At 42.0% G+C, this 18,486-nt stretch overlaps 1 protein-coding gene across 1 annotated transcript; it reads left to right on the top strand.

Annotated features, from left to right (window-relative positions):
- Positions 1–3,931: 3,931 nt before the first annotated feature.
- On the top strand, positions 3,932–15,601 carry sstr3 (somatostatin receptor 3; the record flags this gene model as incomplete). The annotated part of the gene is made up of 2 exons (XM_080774857.1): positions 3,932–4,008; positions 14,075–15,601. Exon 2 carries the CDS (start codon positions 14,162–14,164, stop codon positions 15,599–15,601), a length of 1,440 nt encoding a protein of 479 aa, XP_080630983.1. The 5' UTR covers positions 3,932–4,008; positions 14,075–14,161.
- Between the last annotated feature and the right edge of the window lie 2,885 nt (positions 15,602–18,486).

The raw sequence follows: 18,486 nt of genomic DNA, 5'->3' as shown, positions 1-18,486 counted from the left end.
GACAATCATTCAATCCATTAAGTCTCCATATTCATACCTGCAGGAGGTGTTTTCATCCATGCACTGCAGGTTTCTGTCTTTAATTCTCTCATGAGAGGATGTGTCACTGACACATGTCACTGACACTGAGTTTAAATGAATCTGCAGCATTGGTTGGACTAATGGATTGCACTTTTTTGTCTTGAATTCTGACCATGCAAATCCCTTTACAATGTACTTCACGTTCACCCATTCACACACGCAGATAGGCCTACGGTATGCATAAGCATAATGTGGAACTATTTCATTCACCGACAGCAGAGGCGAACATTCAAGGCCATCAAACAGTTTTGCTCTCTCTCTCTCTCTCTCCGCTGAATGCCATAAGCATCATCAAACAAATGTATTATCGATGTATTTATTTTGTCACCACCGTCAAAGTGCTGCAGGCTGAGTTTGTGTTACATAATTCTCTTAAGATCTCACTGATGTTAGCCTCCGGGGTCATTTGTTGTTGCATGAACAAATGATCAAACAGCCATCTATCTCCTTAGTATGGCGTGAGCATACTTCAATCACGACCCACCCTGTCAGGGACATGAAAGGCATCAAACTAAAGTGCAAACACTGCTGTTCCAGTGCATCAGCACCCACAGTTCAGAGGGTTTGTTCAGGTCAGCCATATCTGACACAATCCCCGGTGTTGTTAACCCATTAAGACCAGTGAGGACGATTCTACAACTGCCAGAAACAGTGGTGGGGAAAGACATTTACAGATGTCAGCCATGCAGTTGCAACTCACCTGTGTAGCAATCTGGTTCTTAGTCCACTTCTGTGTTTATTCCTAACAACACCACTGTATGTTTAGGGCAACTAGTGTTACCGGCAGATTTTATTACCTGCATATAGTGTCACAGGCCAGGCCAGCCCATGCCCTATAGACACAATGGTTGAAAGAGTTTAAAATGTTTATTTGTATTTATTGATACTGAAGTTGCATTGGTCACCTGCCTCTCCTCTGCAGTGCTGGCACTCCTCTCTAGATTGGAGGGTGCCAAGTACTGTAGAGGAGGGGGGGTGATTGTTCCTGTGTGTATTATGTTTGGTCTTTATGTTAGGCCCTGTGAATGAATTGAGCCTTTGAAATATGTTTTTAGTGCACTGTATATTCCTCTAAAGTATAGTAATGTGGAAGATTACTCGTAGGGCTTAGTTGGCCGTGTGGTTGAATCAATTGATTGCCACTTGCTGATTAGGGGATGGTTTGCCCCACCTGTATAAAAGCAGGATTGCTGCAGGTGGAGGCAGTTCAGTATTACCTGAGGCTAGGAGAGACAACAAGAAGATAGCTCCAAGCCAGGACCTCATCGAAGGATAATATCCTGTAACAGTCTCTGAAGATCGGTTGTTTTCTTAAAGTTTAGCCAGCAGGTGTATTTGTTTCCTATTTTAGGAAAATGAGTAAACAGAGATTACCAAGGCGAGGGATCGGGTGTAGAGTTATAAGAGGAGAGGACCAGGAACTCAACTCTGGGGGACTCCGGTCTAAAGAATCAGGTAAGAAGAGAACCACTTTAGTGTATTTCCTCTGTACCGGTTTGAAAAGGTGTCCAGGAGAACCTGGCAGTTAAATGCAGCAGATGGTTCAAGAAAAATGAGAAGAATTGAAGATGGGGAGGCAGGTTGAGCAGCTTGGAGTGCTTATATATCTGTGAGGATGGTTGAAATCATGCAACTAGGAGCACATATCTTTGCTGCTGGGCAGAAACCTTGTATACATTTCAACTTGTGTTTTTGAGCGGTGCCTCCACTCCATTACGTAGCTATGTGTGTCCCTGACTGGCTGTGTCTGTCTGTCCGTCCGAGGACGGAAGGTGTTTCAACCTTAGCAATACCACTGGATTGCACACACACACACACACACACACACACACACACACACACACACACACAGAGGCCAGGGAGGATGGCTTGTACAGTACAGTATACAGTACAGTACGAGGAGTACAGTACAGTTAGTACACCGCTCAGTTCACACAGGTGTGATTTTTTTTTTCACACTAGACACTGATTTTTTTTCTTCACACTAGACACTAGAGTGTCACGCAACAGTAGCACAAATATCCTCTGTATGAATCATCAATGGCTTTGCAACAGCATCCTGATTTCTAGTTCATCGCATGATGACAAAGAACATTTCCCAGGCAGAATGGTTATTGCTCACACGCTGGTACCGCATTAATTCCTCAAGCTGCTAGCTAGTATCTTGAACACCAGTGGCAATAGCATAATGATGACAGAGACAGGTTTCACTTGCTCAGTTTTATTTAAAATTCAGAATTCAGCTAACACTTTACATGTAGTTGTGTTCAATGTAGGTTCAGGAATCAGGAGTGGAGACCACAGCCACTCCCATTCTCAATAGAGGGTATGTGCGTAACATCATCGTACCTGGAAGTTATGCGGAACGCCCACTGAGTGGCAAAAAACTACTTTCTGACCTTGATAGCCCATTCACCTAAACAGAAAAGTCCTGTCTGATTGCATTAAACAATGTTAAATTCACAAACATTGCAGCTGTATGAAAAGCTTGAATTATCCTCTTTCTAGCTGCAAAGTTTCATAAAAATCCCCCATAGAAACGTTATGAGTTACTTTCTGTCAAGTAATGCCCTGCATTTGATTATTTTTCTAAGTGTCAGAGTTTGTACATAAGTGCTTATTTTCAATAACACATTACATTTTTGCTGCCTCCTGCATTATGTGACATTTAGGTGGTACGCAGGACGGTTGAGTGATTTCCAACGAGTGCTTCCAAACTCGACACTCATGCTGCTCAATGTTTTGCCACTCAGTCTAGATTAGGGGGGCGTGTCCTGATGGGAAAATCATGCCTGTGCATACTCTCTATTGCTACTCTACCACACTTGCCTTCACTCATTAGCCACACTAGTCCCCATTCACAATGACCCTTATCCACTACACCTGCCTCCACAGCCAATCCTTGTTGCAATCACCACAGTATAAATACACCTGCGATCTCCTCGATCGGCTTGTTTGTTCTGCTTCACAACAGACCAAACATGGGTTGGATCACGTCTTTTTTGCTCCCAATCCGATTCCGATCATTTGAGCATCTGCCGATACCGATATATATATTTTATAGAACACGTTTATGCCATATCATAATAGTAGCCTACAATATCCAGTCTAATATCATGATGGATATACCGATAATAAGATAGGCCTACTAGGGATGTCCCGATCACGTTATTTGGCTCCCGATCCGATTCCGATCATTTGAAAATGACGTGATCGGCCCCCGATTTCCGATCACCCGACCGGGACAAGCGTGAGTTATGCGCTTGTAGATCGGCTATTTCTGCTATTCATTGCTTTAAAATTTGTAAACGATGGGCTGTTAAAAGTTGGGAAGCACTTAGGCCCCCGCCCTATGTGCTTTCTGAGGCTATAGGCCTACTTGTGGCTATTAAATGTACATACTCTCATAAACTACCAGAACAGAAATCGAGAAACTAAACTAACGAGTTATAGGAAAAAATAATGTATTTACTTCATAAATAATTTGCTAATCTGTTTACCTAACTCAGTATAGGCAGGCTTTTTTTTAATCAGTAGGCCTATATACAATCCGGATAACAACTTGCGCGCACGCGTAAACACACGTGTACGCACGCACGCACACACGCACACACACACACACACACACGCGCGGGTTTATTTTAACACCTCCTACTTGACTCTGGGGCGTCGGCAAGCAGTGAGCGGTTACCTAGTTACTGGGAAGAGTGTGGATCAGTAATGTAATGTCGGTACACCACTCAGAGGACAGAGTCAGGTGGAAAAAGTCAGATAACGCATTGAAGTGGACAGACAGATTGTTTTGCTATGAGAGATAATTTATTAGTTATTAAAAGTAACCTATCTCAGTTTATTTATTTTTTTAAACCCTGAGTTTCATAAATAGGCATTCCTGGACTAGACTTCGACTCTGAGAAAGTAACCTGGGTAAGTTAAAAAAGGAAAATCTGTTTTTCACATTGTAACAGGATTTAATTTATTTCCATACAGCAATATCTTTCAATAGCCTGACATTCGATTTCCTACCGGCTGTTGAAATGAGCCTATTGAAGCAGGTCAGTTTTCTACCTTTTTATACCAGTTTATTTCGTGGTATATCGCGCAGCGGCATTCGCAGCATTAAAGATCTCGGCTCGGATCACTATAGCTTGCTACAGATGAGATGAGACAGATAATGATGCGAGATGCTTCCCAACACGTGCATGCAATGCATTGAGCGAACGTAAAATAACGTGGTCATAAGATGATGCCAGGCAGGCATATTTATATACTACGTTACATTTTATTTTAACACCGCAGTAATTCAGTAGGCGCACGGCAGTAGGCTATAATTAGACAACTTGTGACTAAAGAAAACACTAATGAGAGACCTGTGTGATCATTCATGACCCGTTTAGTTTCCTCCATGCGACGCTGAATTGTGTGCGTGTGTGTGCGTGCATGCGTACGTACGTGCGTGCACATTTGGGTTAATTTGGGTTAATTTCTGTCAGTCAATACCTGATCATCTTCTTTCTGTCCAAAATGAAATGTCATTTATATTTAATGGCTAAAGATGAGGATCAACTTTAATTGCTAGGCTATATCTGTCTTCGATTTACCTGGAAAAATACATCTCCTTCAGATGAGGACAATAATGAAAACATTTACACTCATATAAGTCATCACTAAATCTACCCTATAGGGGGGGTGCACACACACACACACACACACACACACACACACACACACGTGACGTCTCGATGTGGAAAGTTCATCGGTCAGCCTATTATTATTTATTTATTTATTAAATGTGGATTTGTTTTTTCAAAGAGCAGAATGGCAGAGTAGCAGTTAATCCCTGTGCTGTGTGTAGACAGAAAGGATGCTCATGCTAGAGAGTTCATTGCTGCATCTTATTGCTCGGTCCTCATTAGTGACCGATTAGTGAGAACTCAGTAAACTCGCCATCGCTCTGGACCAGAGCTTAACCCATTTAGACCTGAGAGCTGATTCTACAAATGTCTTGTAAATCATTACAGTTTTCCGAAAGACCTATGTTTCTATGTCAGTGGTGCTCAAACTTTTTCATGTCAAGGACCCCAGAATTACCTGTATTTGGCCGTGGACCCTCATCTGAAAATATGTTGTTCCAGGAACCCCCCCCCCCCCCAGAAGCAAAGATTTGAGCTAAAAAGGTTCGCTCTGAAAGAATATATATTCAAAGATTTGCGCCACATTTTTTGACCGAGTGCCACGCTACAAGCTCGTAGCGTGGCACTCGGTGCCGCGCTATGAGCGAGTTACAGATGGATAAACTAACACTGAGGATTTTACCGGTACCTTTGGCCAGAAGCTTTTCCTGGTGAGCATTCCCCTTCACCCACCCATGCAGCTAGTAGCAAGTAATGGCAGTCTTAGCAGATGCTCTGTGAAGGGGCCACTCAGTGCCGTCGCTACCCATACGCGCAGTACGCGCTGTGAGTAGGGCAACACGCCGAGGGGGGGCAACAAAATGTGCCAAGCCGACCCTCAAAATAACAATTTTCTCTGCGGCTCCAACGCGTAATGAGGAGCGGCTGTGTGTGCGTCCTCACAAACAGTGAAAATAGCCCATCTGCATGGGGAATAGCAGTGCTCTCGTCGGGAGGGGGGGCAACACAAATATCCTACGAGTAGGGTAACCAAATGGTCAGCTACGGCCCTGGGGCCACTCTGCTCTTCACTCCCAGAAGGAGGGTGAGCAACAAAAGTTTAAGCAGACAGCAGCGCAGCAGTATCAGCATGCAGCAGCAAGCAGGATGAGCAGTGCAAACTTCCAGTTTTAACCCATTTTGGGCGGGAACCCCTTTTGGTGTTTTAAACATTATGTTATAATTTAGCTATTGAAAAATAGCTATCTACAAGCTCATAGCGCGTCACAGAGTGGCGCGCTACGAGCTTGTAGGTCTGCTATTTTTGAAAAATCATGAAAATGTGGCGCAAATGTTTGAATATATTCTTTCAGAATTCAGAGCGAACGTTTTTAACTCGAATCTTTGCTCAGGCCTAAATAATGAGTGTGTTGTTGTGTGACTCTCACTCATACAGAAAGGATGATAAAACAATGTCTCCCAAATAAGCAAGGGATATCAATATTGGAAAGTATAGACTCTCAAAATGATGATGTCCATCTGTCTCTGGGGCTGTACATTCTGACTCACTGAGCCGTCTGCTCCACACAGCCCACAGACCCACACAGTGGGTTCAGAGACTGAGAGGAAGTTAAAATACAATAATAGCATTATGCCATTAAATATTCATTTATCAACAGGCTAGGTAAGGTCATCTACTGGTAATTTATTGCAGGACTGCAGTGCTGGCAGGCTTGAATAATGGCACCACCGTGCAACAAGAGAATCTGTGTTGTTCCCTAGTGCCCACGCACAATACTATACTTACAATATGTCTGAAAATCCTAACTTTTAAACCAGTTTAAACCAGTGCTTCTTGCAATGTGCTGGTTTAACATGTGAGCTCTCACATGTTCATTGTCAAATGTAAAAACAGTGAAGAAATAGAGGAATGGAAGCGCTGCAGGGATCTGTTAGTGGCTCTTAGATGGGTGCTCTTTGGTGATACAGGTAAAACCATATAGACAAAATGTATCCTTCCTCCAAGTAGTACTGCTTGTCAAAATGTGAATTGCAGACTTGAAAAGAAAAGACTGTAAAAACAGTGATATTGCATTGCTGACTGAATTTGATTTAAAGTCAATTGAACTCTGAAAGTTTACAAATGGACCCTTACCGCAAATCCCCAGGATTCTGAGAAGGAATAGCTTATAACACCAAGCACATTCATGTTTATGTACAGTATAAATATGAGATTACATCTCAACTTGCAGAAATAAACAGAGAATTACTCATTTACCAGTAGTCTGTTTTTCATCTACTTCTCAGAATAGACTATTTTCCATAAAGCAAGCTTTTATTAATGGGTCAACCTGTACTGAAAGATTATTGTAGGCCTATATTTTTAGATGTAGGTTTCACAATTTAACAAGATTTCCCCAAATTATTTATGGGAAGTTCCCCTATATTAAATCCTGGGCAACCAAATTAATGTTTACTCTCATGAAGTAAAATTCAAGCAGATATGTTATTCAAACAAAGAAACAACTACATTTGACTTGAGCAATGTCATTAGCCATTACTCTGACCTTGGCTTATACTATTGACTAATTTCTGTAACTAGCATTGAAAGACTCTACATATGGCTGAAATATGCCATTAACCATTGACCTCTTGTTGCAATGGCAACAGCACCAGATTCTGGCCCTTTTTGATTAGTAAGAAATGTATGCCAGCACCCAAAGCTGTGAAAATGACCGGTAGGATTTCTTTGTATCAGGTCTCGCTAAAATGGCCTATAATAGCCTTTACTGCTTAAGGTGAACATTGTGAGGCTGTCAAGCTCTCCTGACCTTTGTGATGGATGCTCAGCTGCACAGCACAGTGCATTTGACAGCTATCTTGCAATTCCCATGCTCCAGCAATAAGCTGCCTTTAACCACAGTCTTGTTGCAGAAAATCTCCTCACCTTGGGCTCTATTGAGATAAATCCAATTGTCCAAAGTGTTTTGTTTGTTCACACATTTTTGTCACTCTGAAACACCATTTGCAACAACATAAACAGCAGATTAAGGCTTTATGTGAAAGTAATAGTCTGGGATGTCTTGTAAAAAAGTACAGTAGCCTATAATGAAGTTAAAAAAGAAAATGACATGGCACCAATATATATGCGAGTATATTGTCATTGCAAATGTGTGAAGAATAAACGCTAGTTGGAGGTTGGTGAGACACTATCAGCTCACATGAAACTGGAGGTCAAACTAAATCTTTAAATCCAATCGAGAACTTTTGGTCGAGAAATAATATTGATTGTTAAAAGCTCTACTGTGTGACTGAGTGAGTGGACTAGAGAGAAAAAGAAGGAGAAAACATTAATGAGGTACTTAGTTGTCACCTGCCTGGCCATGCAGGGATATTGCCTCTTGGCTGAGGAGTCAAAATGTGGTCCCTCATGCGAGAGCCCAGGGATCAAATTATTGAAGTCTTTTTGCTTCAAGGGTAAAATAAAAAAATTGCTGCAAAAGACGATTGACTGTAATTTAAAATGAGATTCCTGCTGTTCTCCCTCCCTTCCTATGATGGAAGAACAACGAGTGCATGAGTGCATTGGCAACCTATCGGAGAACTTTCATTACACGTATCGCCTACTTGTTATGTGTGCGTTTGTGCTTAGATAACATCTTGATAGCCACAGAAGGTGATTTCACACTTTTATCAGCAACAGAATGGAAACGGCTTCCGAAAACTCTTATCATCATTATATATGACTTAAGGTTCTTCTGCTCTGTATTCTGATGAAATCATTGCCATAGAAGGTTTGTTCTGTAAACAAGGGTCTTCCAGTCTCTCCAGCACTTCAATAAATCGAAAATACATTTCATCCAATAAAGAGAGAGAGTAGCCTACCCATTTATTAGCTTCAATTTGAAAGTTTTCCATTTCCAAAAATTCCTCCAAAAAGCTAGAGAGATGAACACTCTATAGCAATTATTCTGAATATGCGCACACACACACACACACACACGCGCACGCACGTGCGCACACTTTTGTTTAAAAGCCTGCAAATAAACTGACATTTCAAAACAAAATAGCAGAGGCTAATAATTGGCATTTCATTGCTCTAGCTGTCTATAGCATATACCAGACTGTGTGTGCGTGCGTGCGAACGTGGTGTGCGTACGTGGTGTGCGCATGCACGTGCATGTGTGTATACAGAGAGACGGCTACATTATTATGTTGTCGTGTCACATATCTGCTTTATATTTGTTCACATGTACGGTAGTGGTAATTCAGTAATGTAACTTGCAGTAACAGCGGAGAATTGTGCCACTAGGCTAATCTCAGTAGTGATTATGTCTTTGTGCCGGACAGCAGCACAATGTAGTCACGCCCTCAAGTTTCAGATAAGCATGCTTTCACCTTCAGCTACCCTACACAGTAAAATCCTCATCAGTCTTAATTTAACTCTGAGAGAGTGTACAAATGATACATGTATACACTCCCTGGGTTACACACCCTTACAGGTCCATTTGGTTACAGTATGTACTGTAGGCTACATTCTCAGATTTATGTATGTGTTACACCTTACCTTACCTTACCATAATCCTCTTTGATCCCTGTGAAATGTAAGGCTGCAGTGACTATATCTGCTTGGACCATCTACTCACCCTATCCTGTGCAGCATTCTGTTCCTGCATGGCCCAGTTAGGTCTAGCTGTTTTCAGCTCTGTGGTCCATGATCTGAGGGCTACTTTAGGAACATGGTTCTGGTCCATTCTGAGGACATGCCCACAAACACTCTAGTACAGAGGTTCCCAAACCTTTCAGCTCGAGACCCAAAAAATAACGTTGATGTCTCCACGGGACCCAAACTAGTGGAAATAGCCGATCTACACGGTGTCACGATGTGACGCATTGTGAGCTTGTAGATGTGCTATTTTCACAAATTTCTTAAAAGCGTTTTTCTTTTCTCATTCATTCATTTCTCTTTGATTGTGGATTTATTTATGATTTTTTTTGTTTTAATAATAATTAAAACAAAGCATTCAGCACACATTACCATGTACATTGTTACCATGGGTATCATCCAAAGCCATGTTACTTTGTGCGTGCATGCATGCAAGATACAGAGAGAGTCAGAAAGAGAGCAAAATAACCATTATCACCTCCATTCTTCTTAGTTTTAATGGTTTGTGTAGGTGGGATTGTTTCAGTAAAATGAAATGGCCCAACGTGATTCATACGGTTATTGTTGTTGTAAGTAGCCTTGCCGAGCCATGAGGCCCATAGGGCAGGAGCCTATCTCCTGTTTCTGTAGCGTGAGGCAGCTTGATGTACAAGTACACCCCCTGGACATGACGCTAGTATGTTCTTGTAGCCTAATGATATTCAATGAATATTATCCCTTACATAGTACACGTTGTGATATATCGCATTGTTGACACAATACGATGCATGCATTTATTTGGGGAAACAAACTCAACTCAGGCTTTATTGTCACAACACAGGTTTACAGGCGTAAAGAAGTGGGTGAAATTCTTTTTCGTAAAGAATTCTCCGAAATAATTTTGTAGTTTTCAGAAAAGGGAAGAAGAATAGAGAAAAACGAGAAAAACAAATATTCAGATATTCAAATATTCCTTATATGAGTCGAGTAAAATGCATAATATACAAGCAGAAATTAAACATTCATCAATTGGCGGTTTGGGAAGGATGCCTTGATGTTGTCTTGAGAGACTAGTAGGCTACCCTTAAAACCTAGTGTAGACTGTAGAGCCCCAACCCGTCAAAGAGCATCAAAGCAAAACGTGAACAGCATCCAAACCATTTTTGGTTACTGTTGACATAAGGTAGTGTACACTGCCATTAGTTCAGTTATAGGACAACTCATGAATGATAAAAATATATTTTTAAATAAGACAGGTCCCTTTGACACAGGCTTCAAGCACACTCTGAGCAAGGATACATTTAAATAGCCTTTATTGCGCTTGTACAAGGCTATTACATGTTTAAAAAAAAATGCCACTCAATGCCTCAATAAAGGCTTTTTAAATGTATCCTTGCTCAGAGTGTGAAGCCTGTCTCAATGGGACCTCTCTTCTTTTTAAACCCGTTTTAACTTCGTGAGCACCTCATCACCACCTGGACTGGAGTCATCACAGCACTTGGCTCGCCTTTGTTCTTTGATACAATATTTTTATTGAATATAAAATGAGCAATACATTTATTTTTGTTTGGCCATGAATTAGATCTTGTTTTTAGGTACTCTGGGAAAGCACATCTCCCTACCAATAGGTACATACATTTAGCGTCTGTATACCTTCATTGTCCCACGGGGAAATTCCATTTTATTGGGTAGGCCCTAAAATGATGGTCACGGGGAACTATTTTGGGTAGTTCTTAATTATTCCGGTTGTGGTTTCCTGCCTGATGACTACAAATCAGTGACTACAACATGATGTAAATTACCATCCGCTCCAGACCGGTTCACACTGTGATTTTGGAACACAGACCAGGCTGTCCTCCGAGGTGGAAAGCCTCAAGGTTGGGAGGTTAGGCAGCAACTAATCTTGCGTAGCCAGACAACTATTCCACAATCTCCGAATGCTATATAGAGTCTGGAACTACGCCTCCCGAAATCCGAGTAAGGAAGCTGCTATTTCCGTTCACGAGAATAATACATTTTAAAATATCTTATTTCCTTTTATGCTAAGCAACAGCTATATATGCTTAGATCTTTTCTATTTATATTAGGATACATTTGCGCTACTGTAAAGACGAAACGGAAGTGGGGAGGAGGCTCCACTTCCGCTTTATATTTTACTCGATCATGATAGCTTTTCTATTGCTGTATGACGGAAGCATTTGGAAATTGCGAAAGGCAACAGTCTGGCAACGCGAGACTATAGGCAGCAGCAAATGGCAAGCAAGGGATGAGCAATGCAACTTCCCTCATTTACAGTACATAGGTTTCTCTATTATAAAGTGAGTATGTGATTGGCTGAGAATTGAAGCATGGAGCTGAGACCGACCAATGGTCGGGCAGTAGCAACTGCACTGAGTTCTCCGAGGGTATGGCCAGACAGTCGCGTCAAGAGGTGTCGGCTAGTCCAGGCGTCTCCTCCTTGTTTTTTTGGGGGGGTAGACCGGGTACCAAACACATTTTGGGAAGGTGGGGGGACATAACAAGGATTACAGTCTGTGTAATAATAGCCTACAATAACGTGTGTACATCTGTGAGAACTCAATGGTTGAGTTATAGAATATAAACCCAAAAATATAAAAAATATATATTATTAAAATCGTCTGACCACCAGGGGGCCAATTGCCCCCCTTTCCCTCCCCTACAATTGCCTATGTTTTAACAGTCTATCTTCAGAACCCCAATTTGCAAACTAAATATATTTCCGCCCTGGGAGATTAGTTGGAAAGGCTCTGGTGTTTTCTTTTTTTTTAAAACACATGTTTATTGATTTTTCTTTACAACATAGTAATTTCAAAGCAATTATTCAAATATATTTTCCCCCCCACACCATGGCAGCACAAATGCAAAAAAAAGTCTTCGGAGAAACATCCGGAAATGTCCATAAATACAGAACAAAAACAAAAAAACACATTACACATACAGTTAAACAAACAAATGCACAATGTCCATCACAGTTCCCTACCCCCACCCCACAGCTGACTACTCCAATTAACCACTATACATATAAAGCCTCTTCAATATCACCTCGCTTGAGGTTCTGGTCTAGTGTGGAGAGGAACATCAATGAGGGACAAATATTATGATAATAACAAAAGGTCCTCAGAGTGTTCGGGATAAATTGACAAGGCACAAGGTTGAGTCATTGCCCTTTGGGGAAACATTGCAATTCTGAGCAACATAGATTGTGCTAAACAGCCACATTATCACTTTCACAATTTCATTGTGGAATGTTCTGCTACATTTCACAGTCCTTATAATATAAGCTCGGCTCAAGTGAGACAGCTTTCTTATTGTCTTTTCACAAGAAAAATCGATGCATAGCCGTCCTGCTATTTGTGCACGTTATTTAGTTCTGTTTGATTTATGGGACTTCTATCAGAGTATTCTCTCTCCTTGGTTTCTTTGGTGGTTGGAGTTGTCACGTGTAGGCTTATGTGAAATGTTGTAATATGTGACGATATTGGGGGGGGGGGTGCTAAAATGCACACATGCAAAAATTGCTCTTGGAACTCCTGTAGTAATCTCAGTTTCCTTTCACATGCAGTTTCAGAGTTAGGTGTTCCTTTAGATGGGTTTCTTTATAATTAGCTTCAGCAACTTCAACGTTTTCTCTGACTGTGCAGCTGTTTCCATTGAGATGACAATATAGCCATTCAACAATTAAGTGGTTTGATTACCGGTAATCAAATAGCTATCGGTAAGCTTACGGCACTACAGCTGTGCTGTTCTCACAGCTGATCTACCTGATAGCAACATTCCCGACATGATGAATGAGAGACCTATTTGAGGAGAGGAAATAGACTGATGGATATTTCTCTGCATCGGAGATTATAATTAATCTCAAGTAATGTTCTGGGAAATGACTCCATCCTTTCCTGTAATGTAAAGTAAGCCTTATTAAATGATAGCCACTGTGTAGAGAAACAGGATACAGGGAGAGAGAGCCGGTCTGGGAGTGACATGCATTGACTGGGAATCTAACCAGAGACCCAACAAATGACTGAATGACCCCAAAGAATCCAAAAAGTTGATTAACTTGATCTTGCCGTAATAAAGTCAGGAGAATGGTCTAATTGTTACAATTAGAAATGCCTCAGGCCTTTGAAGTTTACATGAACGTATAGCCTGAATAACGGGTCATTCCTTTGTTTCGTTTTTTCATTTTCAAATGAAAGCAGCTGTGATTGGGAAGTGGAGGTTGCCAGCTGTTACTTTGTTCCAGAACGTGGCCCGAAGGGACGTCAGTGCCAATGGATGTTTACCAAGCATGAGACTCCATAGCCACATATGGAGACTCGTGTCTAAAGCATTTGAGCTTCTTCAAGCTTACACGCACACACGCACGCACGCACACACACACTCATGCATAAACGTGTGTGCACACAATGGTGTGAAAAGCAGATGCACTTTTATGTATAAACAAACACGTGCACACGCACGCACGCACGCACGCACGCACACACACACACACACACACACACACACACACTGTGTGCCGTACGTGTTCACAGTCCGGTTAGAGAGAGTGCCTGGTTGCTAATGAAATGTCAATTATTAGCCTCTGTAGTTCCTGTCTACGGGAACACACACTGTTTAATGTGTCTGAGGTTTCAATGGGCCAAAAGACTGACCGAATGTTGTTATGGCAAAATTAATCTGTGGCTTATTATTTCAAACAATTTCTGTGTTCTCACAGGACGGATGGGAGCGAGCTGAGAGTGAGACAGACAGATAAAAAGAAAATTATAATAACAACAAGAGACAGAGAAGAGAGAAAGCAGCCATGGCTGACGCATTCAACTCCATCCAGGAGATGAACGAGGGGTTATTTCCGAGCGAGGGGTTATTTCCGAGCCCTTCCTCCGAGCCGTCTCTGCTCCTCCTAAACATCAACGACAGCTTCTTCAATGACTCCCTATACAACTGCACCAACTGCACCAACGTACCCTGCAAGCCCTCCCCGGGTCCCGGTGTGCTGATCACGGTCATATACATCATCGTCTGCATCATCGGCCTCACGGGCAACACCTTGGTCATCCACATCGTGCTGCACTACACCAAGATGGAGTCCGTGACCAATATCTACATCCTGAACCTGGCCATAGCGGACGAGTTGTTCATGCTGGGCCTGCCCTTCCTGGCCGTGCAGAACACCCTGCAGTCTTGGCCCTTCGGCTTGTTCATGTGCCGCCTGGTCATGACCGTCGACTCCATCAACCAATTCACCAGCATCTTCTGCCTCACCGTGATGAGCATCGACCGCTACTTGGCTGTGGTCCATCCCATGAGCTCTTCCAAGTGGCGGCGCCCTCGGGTGGCCAAGGTGGTGAATGGCATGGTGTGGTTGCTCTCGTTCTTGGTCATCCTGCCCGTGGTGATCTTCGCCGACATCGTCCAATGCGGCGAGTGCAACATCACCTGGCCGGAGCCGGCCACCGTCTGGAGTGTCACCTTCATCATCTACACCTCTGCGGTGGGATTCATTTGCCCGCTGCTCATCATTTGCCTTTGCTACCTGCTCATTGTCTTGAAGATCCGCAGTTCGGGGAAGAAGGTCCACGCCACCTCCAGTAAGCGCAGGAAGTCCGAGCGGAAAGTCACACGCATGGTGGTGATCGTCGTGGCTGTTTTTGTCTTCTGCTGGATGCCCTTCTACATCGTCAATATCATCAACCTACTGGTGAATCCGCGCCTAGAGTACCAGGGCATTTACCTCCTTGTCATTGTTCTTGGGTATGCCAACAGCTGCGCCAACCCAGTCATCTATGGCTTTGTGTCAGACAACTTCAAGAGGGGTTTCCGTAAAGCCCTCTGCCGCTCGTCTCGAAAGGTGGAGAACCAAGAGCCCACAGAGCTGCAGGAGGAGCGGAGGAGGGTGCTGATGCCGAGGGAGAGCCTGCGAAGGGTAATTCGGGATGAGCAAGATGATGAGATGACGGAAATGACAACAGAGATTTACAGAATTAGCCAGAATGGCAATGGCAGCGTGCAGCCCGAGAACTCCACAACCCTGTTCTCGGACACGGGACCACCTCCTGGAACTGCGGATATGTCTACTCCAGAAATTAAGGCCGCAACTGGGGAGACCAATGGGAAAGATCCAGGCGATGGGCCCCCACTGGTCCAGCCCTCACTTGTTAATGGAACGAAAAATGGGAGTGTCAGAACCCTTCCAGAGGAGCCAGGGCAAAAGAGAAACTCATTGGACATAAGTTACCTCTAGTGTAAAAAAAATAGATAATACTATATGTCTTAGCTCTGGTCCATAGCTCTAATGTGCATTAGAGCTATACTACTCTCGTCTTCCTGCACTCGCATGAAATGCAGACCAGCCTCTCGACTGTAGCGAAACTAAAAAGAACGTTGTCGCTACTCATCAATACAAAGACGGTATATGTGTCTTTACAAAGCCTTCTTTCTGCAGTGGACGCACACTGAGCCCCCCAACACACGTATAAAATGCACTTTTCGGCCAGAAAACTTTTTTTTTTTCACCGGAAGAAAAATACTTTTAGTTGCTGCACTGCGCCCTCTACCAATATTGGCAAGAGAAACCCCTTTTCTGGGCAAAAAGTGCATTTTAAACGATATTTTTTATTTCCGCTACAGTCGAGAGGCTGGTCTGCATTTTATGCGAGTGCAGGAAGATGAGAGTCCCATAGCCTTAATCCAATGGCAGCAAGGGCATTAGGGCTATTGACCAGAGCTATGTCTCTTGGTGTCAGTTTGTGTTACAAGTTTGTGTTAAGTGAACACAGCATAATAGAACTCATCATTGAGTCAACCATCCTACCTTTCCCTGAATATTATTTCATTTTGATCAATAGACTAAGCGACATTAATATTGAATATTGTGTTTGCTATCTTACTGGTGAACTGTGGTAGATTTATTCAAACAAAGCTTGAATGGAGTTGCTATAGTCTGTATCATGCATTATGTGCCACCATATTTCTAATGCCTAAAGATTACATTGATGTTTGTACACATTTGTGCTGTTCTTGAAGATGTCCCTACCCTTTTACTTCATAATGTGACAATCAATTGCTCTTTAAAGGAATGTATATTGCGTGAGCATTCAAGGCAACTACTGCAGTCTGTCGTCACTGGTGGACTAGATGAACTGTCCAGGACTTTATTTTTTAACTGGTTGCCTCACTTTTTCATATTACATATTTTATATACTGTAAAGTGTAAACGGTAGCTTATGTAGTGAGCTACCTATCATGTTGTAGTAGAGTACAAATTTAGTAGAGTCTATGTGTACACAGGCAGCTTTCGTGGCTTAATTTATAGGAAAATCAAGAAGTGATTGTGTGTCATTCAGACATACGGTATGAAAAACATTTATTGCGTTGTTATTGCATTGTATGTGTTTCTGCTCCTGTGAAGCTTCAGAACTCTGTGCAAGCATGACACAGACATTATGATCACAAACCACCCAACAGCAGAGCCTATTATTTAAACCACTCTAAAACACAATCAGCACCGGGATTCCTTCAAAATAGAAGCTCTGGGGTGCCGGAAAGACATGGCCGCTTTTACTCTGAACCCCCCCCCCCCCTCTGGAAACAATCCGGAAGAAATAATTTGCTAGCTTACCTTGCTCTCGATTTCATTTATACGATAAATGATCCAAAAAGCATTCATATTTTGAACGAGAGGCGGATGAGGATCAGAAATGAAGCGCTAGTATATCCATCAGATCAAAACCACGATTGGATTCCCTATGACGTGTGAACACGTCGGATGGACGGAAACGGGGCATGATTAAAATAAATTAAAAGAACATGTAATACATTTAGCATTGGATGACATATTGACAGAGTGAAAACCTGAATACTTCTAGGGAAGGAGGAGATGGAGGGAGTTTGTTCATTGATGTGGATAAAGCAGTGGTGCATAAAGCGTATATCTATTCTACGTCCGAGCATAGACATGGTAACGCCCCGCCTGCCTCTGATTGGCCTACCGACACTGCCCGTCTTGCGTGTCCTCCGAGATGGAAGGTACTCCGTGGTGGGAAATAATACAAGAGAATGACAACACACGACAGTAACTTAATTGTATTGTAAGTGTAACTTACATTTTTGTAGAAGAGGCAACTGGCAAACTAATATTGTTTGTGCCGTTTGCTTTGATTGAATAATTGATTGAACACGTATGTACTATGATTTGATTTGGCTTTGTTCTAAATTAAAGTGTTAGTGTTGATTATCGTGTATTAATTTAATTAAACTAATACTATTTATACTAAAAAAGATAAAGATCATGGTATTAGTCTAATTATAGTAAACTAATACTGTTACACTAAAAACGATTAAGATGAAGGGAAAAGAGACCCTTTTATACAGTACAAAAAAGTTTCTAGTTTACACATGTATACAAACTCTGGTAAGGCCGGCAGTGTCTGTAGGCCAATCAGAGGCAGGCGGGGCGTTACCATGCCTATGCTCGGACGTAGAAAAGATATACGCGTGGATAAAGTACTTAACCCCAGTACTGTACTATAATGTAAGTGTAGATGCTCTTGGTCAAACATTGCTCTACTATACAAAGTGAAAGTCACTCTGTCAAATTTGTACAGGAGTACTTTCTTTCAAAGATATGTATTTAATAGTACAAATTACAAGTATATTTTGTTTTTGATATCAATGCTTTGTTGAAATGTAGACATTTTTCTCAAAAAAGTTAAAGATTTTCCTGACATTTATATAGTGAAAATAACATTTTAGAGAGGGGAGGGGGGACTGGGCTATTTCCCCACATCTGTGCAGTTTTGGGTCCTGGGCGAACATCTAATCCGTCTTTTGGGTCTCAACCTGAAAAGTTTGGGAACCACTGGTTTAGCCTATATTTAGGTTATCAACTAAGTTGATCAAAAACAACCATTATTATTATTAAATTATTGACTCATGCTTTGTTATGTTTAATTGTTAAATTATGGACGTATACTGTGCTTTTATTTTTCTAATTATTAGAAGCCTATAAGACGAAAAAGCAATGGTGGTTTTCCGAAAACCACCAGTGCCACGCCAGCCTTGAAGTGATCATGTGCCCAAATGGTTACCTAAACCTATGTCCTAATAACAGTGTTATTTTTGGTTTAT

The sequence above is a fragment of the Protomyctophum bolini genome (assembly GCF_963924005.1).
Source record: "Protomyctophum bolini genome assembly, chromosome: 11".
Classification (NCBI taxonomy): domain Eukaryota; kingdom Metazoa; phylum Chordata; class Actinopteri; order Myctophiformes; family Myctophidae; genus Protomyctophum; species Protomyctophum bolini.
Note: the sequence above shows the minus strand (reverse complement) of the source record. Positions and strands in the feature narration are given on the sequence as shown.